Here is a 2500-nt window from a genome sequence, read left to right as displayed (position 1 = left end):
AAGAGGACTCTACATCCTGCTCTTCTACAGCCAGGGTGAGGAAGAGGAAGAGGACTCTACATCCTGCTCTTCTACAGCCAGGGTGAGGAAGAGGAAGACGACTCTACATCCTGCTCTTCTACAGCCAGGGTGAGGAAGAGGAAGAGGACTCTACATCCTGCTCTTCTACAGCCAGGGTGAGGAAGAGGAAGAGGACTCTGACATCCTGCTCTTCTACAGCCAGGGTGAGGAAGAGGAAGAGGACTCTACATCCTGCTCTTCTACAGCCAGGGTGAGGAAGAGGAAGAGGACTCTACATCCTGCTCTTCTACAGCCAGGGTGAGGAAGAGGAAGACGACTCTACATCCTGCTCTTCCACAGCCAGGGTGAGGAAGAGGAAGACGACTCTACATCCTGCTCTTCTACAGCCAGAGTGAAGAAGAGGAAGAGGACTCTACATCCTGCTCTTCTACAGCCAGGGTGAGGAAGAGGAAGACGACTCTACATCCTGTTCATACACAGTCAGAGTGAGGAAGAGGAGGAGGACTCACGGACGCCGAAGATGATTCTGTAGATGTGCAGGGTGGAGAAGTGGAGGAGGAGGAAGGAGAGGTCGATGACGAAGAGGGACAGACACAGGACCACACACACACACTCCTGCAGTCTCTTACCTGAGGAGGATAGAATACACACCATCAGACACACACACACACACACGCACCACCTTCAGACACACACACACACACACACACACACACACACTCCTGCAGTCTCTTACCTGAGGAGAATAGAATACACACCGTCAGACACACACACACACACACACACACACACACTCCTGCAATCTCTTACCTGATGAGGATAGAATACACACTGTCAGACACACACACACACACACACACACACACACACACACACACACACACACACACCTGCTAAACGTACATTGACATGACAGATTCAGCCTCAAGTTGAACACATTCAACAGCCTGTCACCTGACTCTGCTGAGAAGACTGTTCTAAAGTGATGAGCTGAGAGGTGGGGGGTCCGGGGGGGTCCGGGGGTCCTGTGATCTAGTGTTAATGAGAGGTGTGGGATCTGGGGGGGTCTGGGGGGGGCCTGTGATCTGTTAATGAGAGGTGAATGCGTGGATGGGGGGTTCGGGGGGGGGGGGGGTCCTGTGATCTAGTGTTAATGAGAGGAGTATGTGTGTGAGGGTGGGTGGGGCGGAGGGGGGGGGGCTAGTGTAAATGAGAGGAGAATGTGTGTGTGTGCGTGTGTGTGTGTGTGTGTGTGATGGGGGGGTCTAGTGTTAATGAGGTGGGGGGTCAATCCTGTCACCTGAAGAACATCCCGCTGTGCTCTGAACAGGGTCACAGGGTCAACCACTGGGAACTAGTGAGTCAGAGAGTGTGTGTGTGTGTGTGTGTGTGTCCTCCAGTGTGTGTGTGTGTGTGTGTGTGTGTGTGTGTGTGTGTGTGTCCTCCAGTGTGTGTGTGTGTGTGTGTGTCCGTCACCCGGGGTGTTAAGAGGTAATCAGCTGGATGAAGACAAGTGTATGCAGGGGGCCGGGGTCGCGACCCCTGGTAGACGGAGCAGTGCTGACTCAGCAGAACGCTCGCAGGTCAGGCTGACGGGGGTCCGCGGAGCCAGAGGGGGGTCCAGGGGGGTGGGTGGGCGGGGATGGGAGGAGGGTTGAGGGGGAGGGGGGGGTGGGGGGGGAGACCACCGACACTCTGCCCCCGCGGAACACAGAGACGATTAGTGAGATGGTGAATTATTCAACAGAGAAAGGCGACAGTCAGCTAGGTCTCCTCACCACTCCTGACTCTACTGTACTCTACTGTACTGTACTGTACTGTACTCTATTCTACTGTACCCTACTGTACTCTACTGTACTGTACTCTACTGTACTGTACTCTACTCTACTGTACTGTACTCTACTGTACTGTACTCTACTCTACTGTACTGTACTCTACTGTACTCTACTCTACTGTACTCTACTCTACTCTACTGTACTGTACTCTACTGTACTCTACTCTACTGTACTCTACTGTACTGTACTGTACTCTACTGTACTCTACTCTACTGTACTCTACTGTACTCTACTGTACTCTATTATATTATATTCTACTCTATTCTATTCTTTTCTACTGTAGCCCACAGTCCTGCTGCTTCAACCACCCTCTACTGTAACTCATAGCCACAGAAACAGAATAGAGTAGAACAGACGTGGTCCCTCAGGCCGTAGAAACAGAATAGAGTAGAACAGACGTCTCCATTTCTACTCTCATTTCATTCTCTACCTCCCTCCACACCTTCAACCTTCCTCTCTTTGTGTCTAACTGTCCTTTGTCATCCTTGTCCTGTCTCCCTCTCTCTCTCTCTCCCTCCCTCTCTCTCTCTCCCTCTCTCTCTCTCTCTCTCCCTCCCTCTCTCTCTCTCCCTCTCTCTCCCTCCCTCTCTCTCCCTCTCTCCCTCTCTCTCTCTCTCTCCCCCACTCTCTCTCCCCCTCTCCCC

The 2500-nt window shown here is 52.4% G+C and overlaps 1 protein-coding gene across 1 annotated transcript in view; it reads right to left on the bottom strand.

Moving 5' to 3' along the window:
• The window catches only part of LOC310824870 (plasmanylethanolamine desaturase 1), a gene marked incomplete at both ends in the record, with an annotated part of 10751 nt that extends 9698 nt beyond the window's left edge, over nt 1-1053 (bottom strand). Inside the window, 2 exons of the mRNA XM_083698128.1 lie at nt 531-650; nt 981-1053. Coding sequence (XP_083554254.1) covers nt 531-650; nt 981-1053 — 193 coding nt within the window. The remainder of the gene's footprint in view (nt 1-530; nt 651-980) is intronic.
• Between the last annotated feature and the right edge of the window lie 1447 nt (nt 1054-2500).

This window comes from Argentina silus, assembly GCF_951799395.1.
Source record: "Argentina silus genome assembly, contig: scaffold_690, whole genome shotgun sequence".
In the NCBI taxonomy this organism is placed as follows: Eukaryota; Metazoa; Chordata; class Actinopteri; order Argentiniformes; family Argentinidae; genus Argentina; species Argentina silus.
This window is presented reverse-complemented; position numbering and strand designations above follow the sequence as displayed.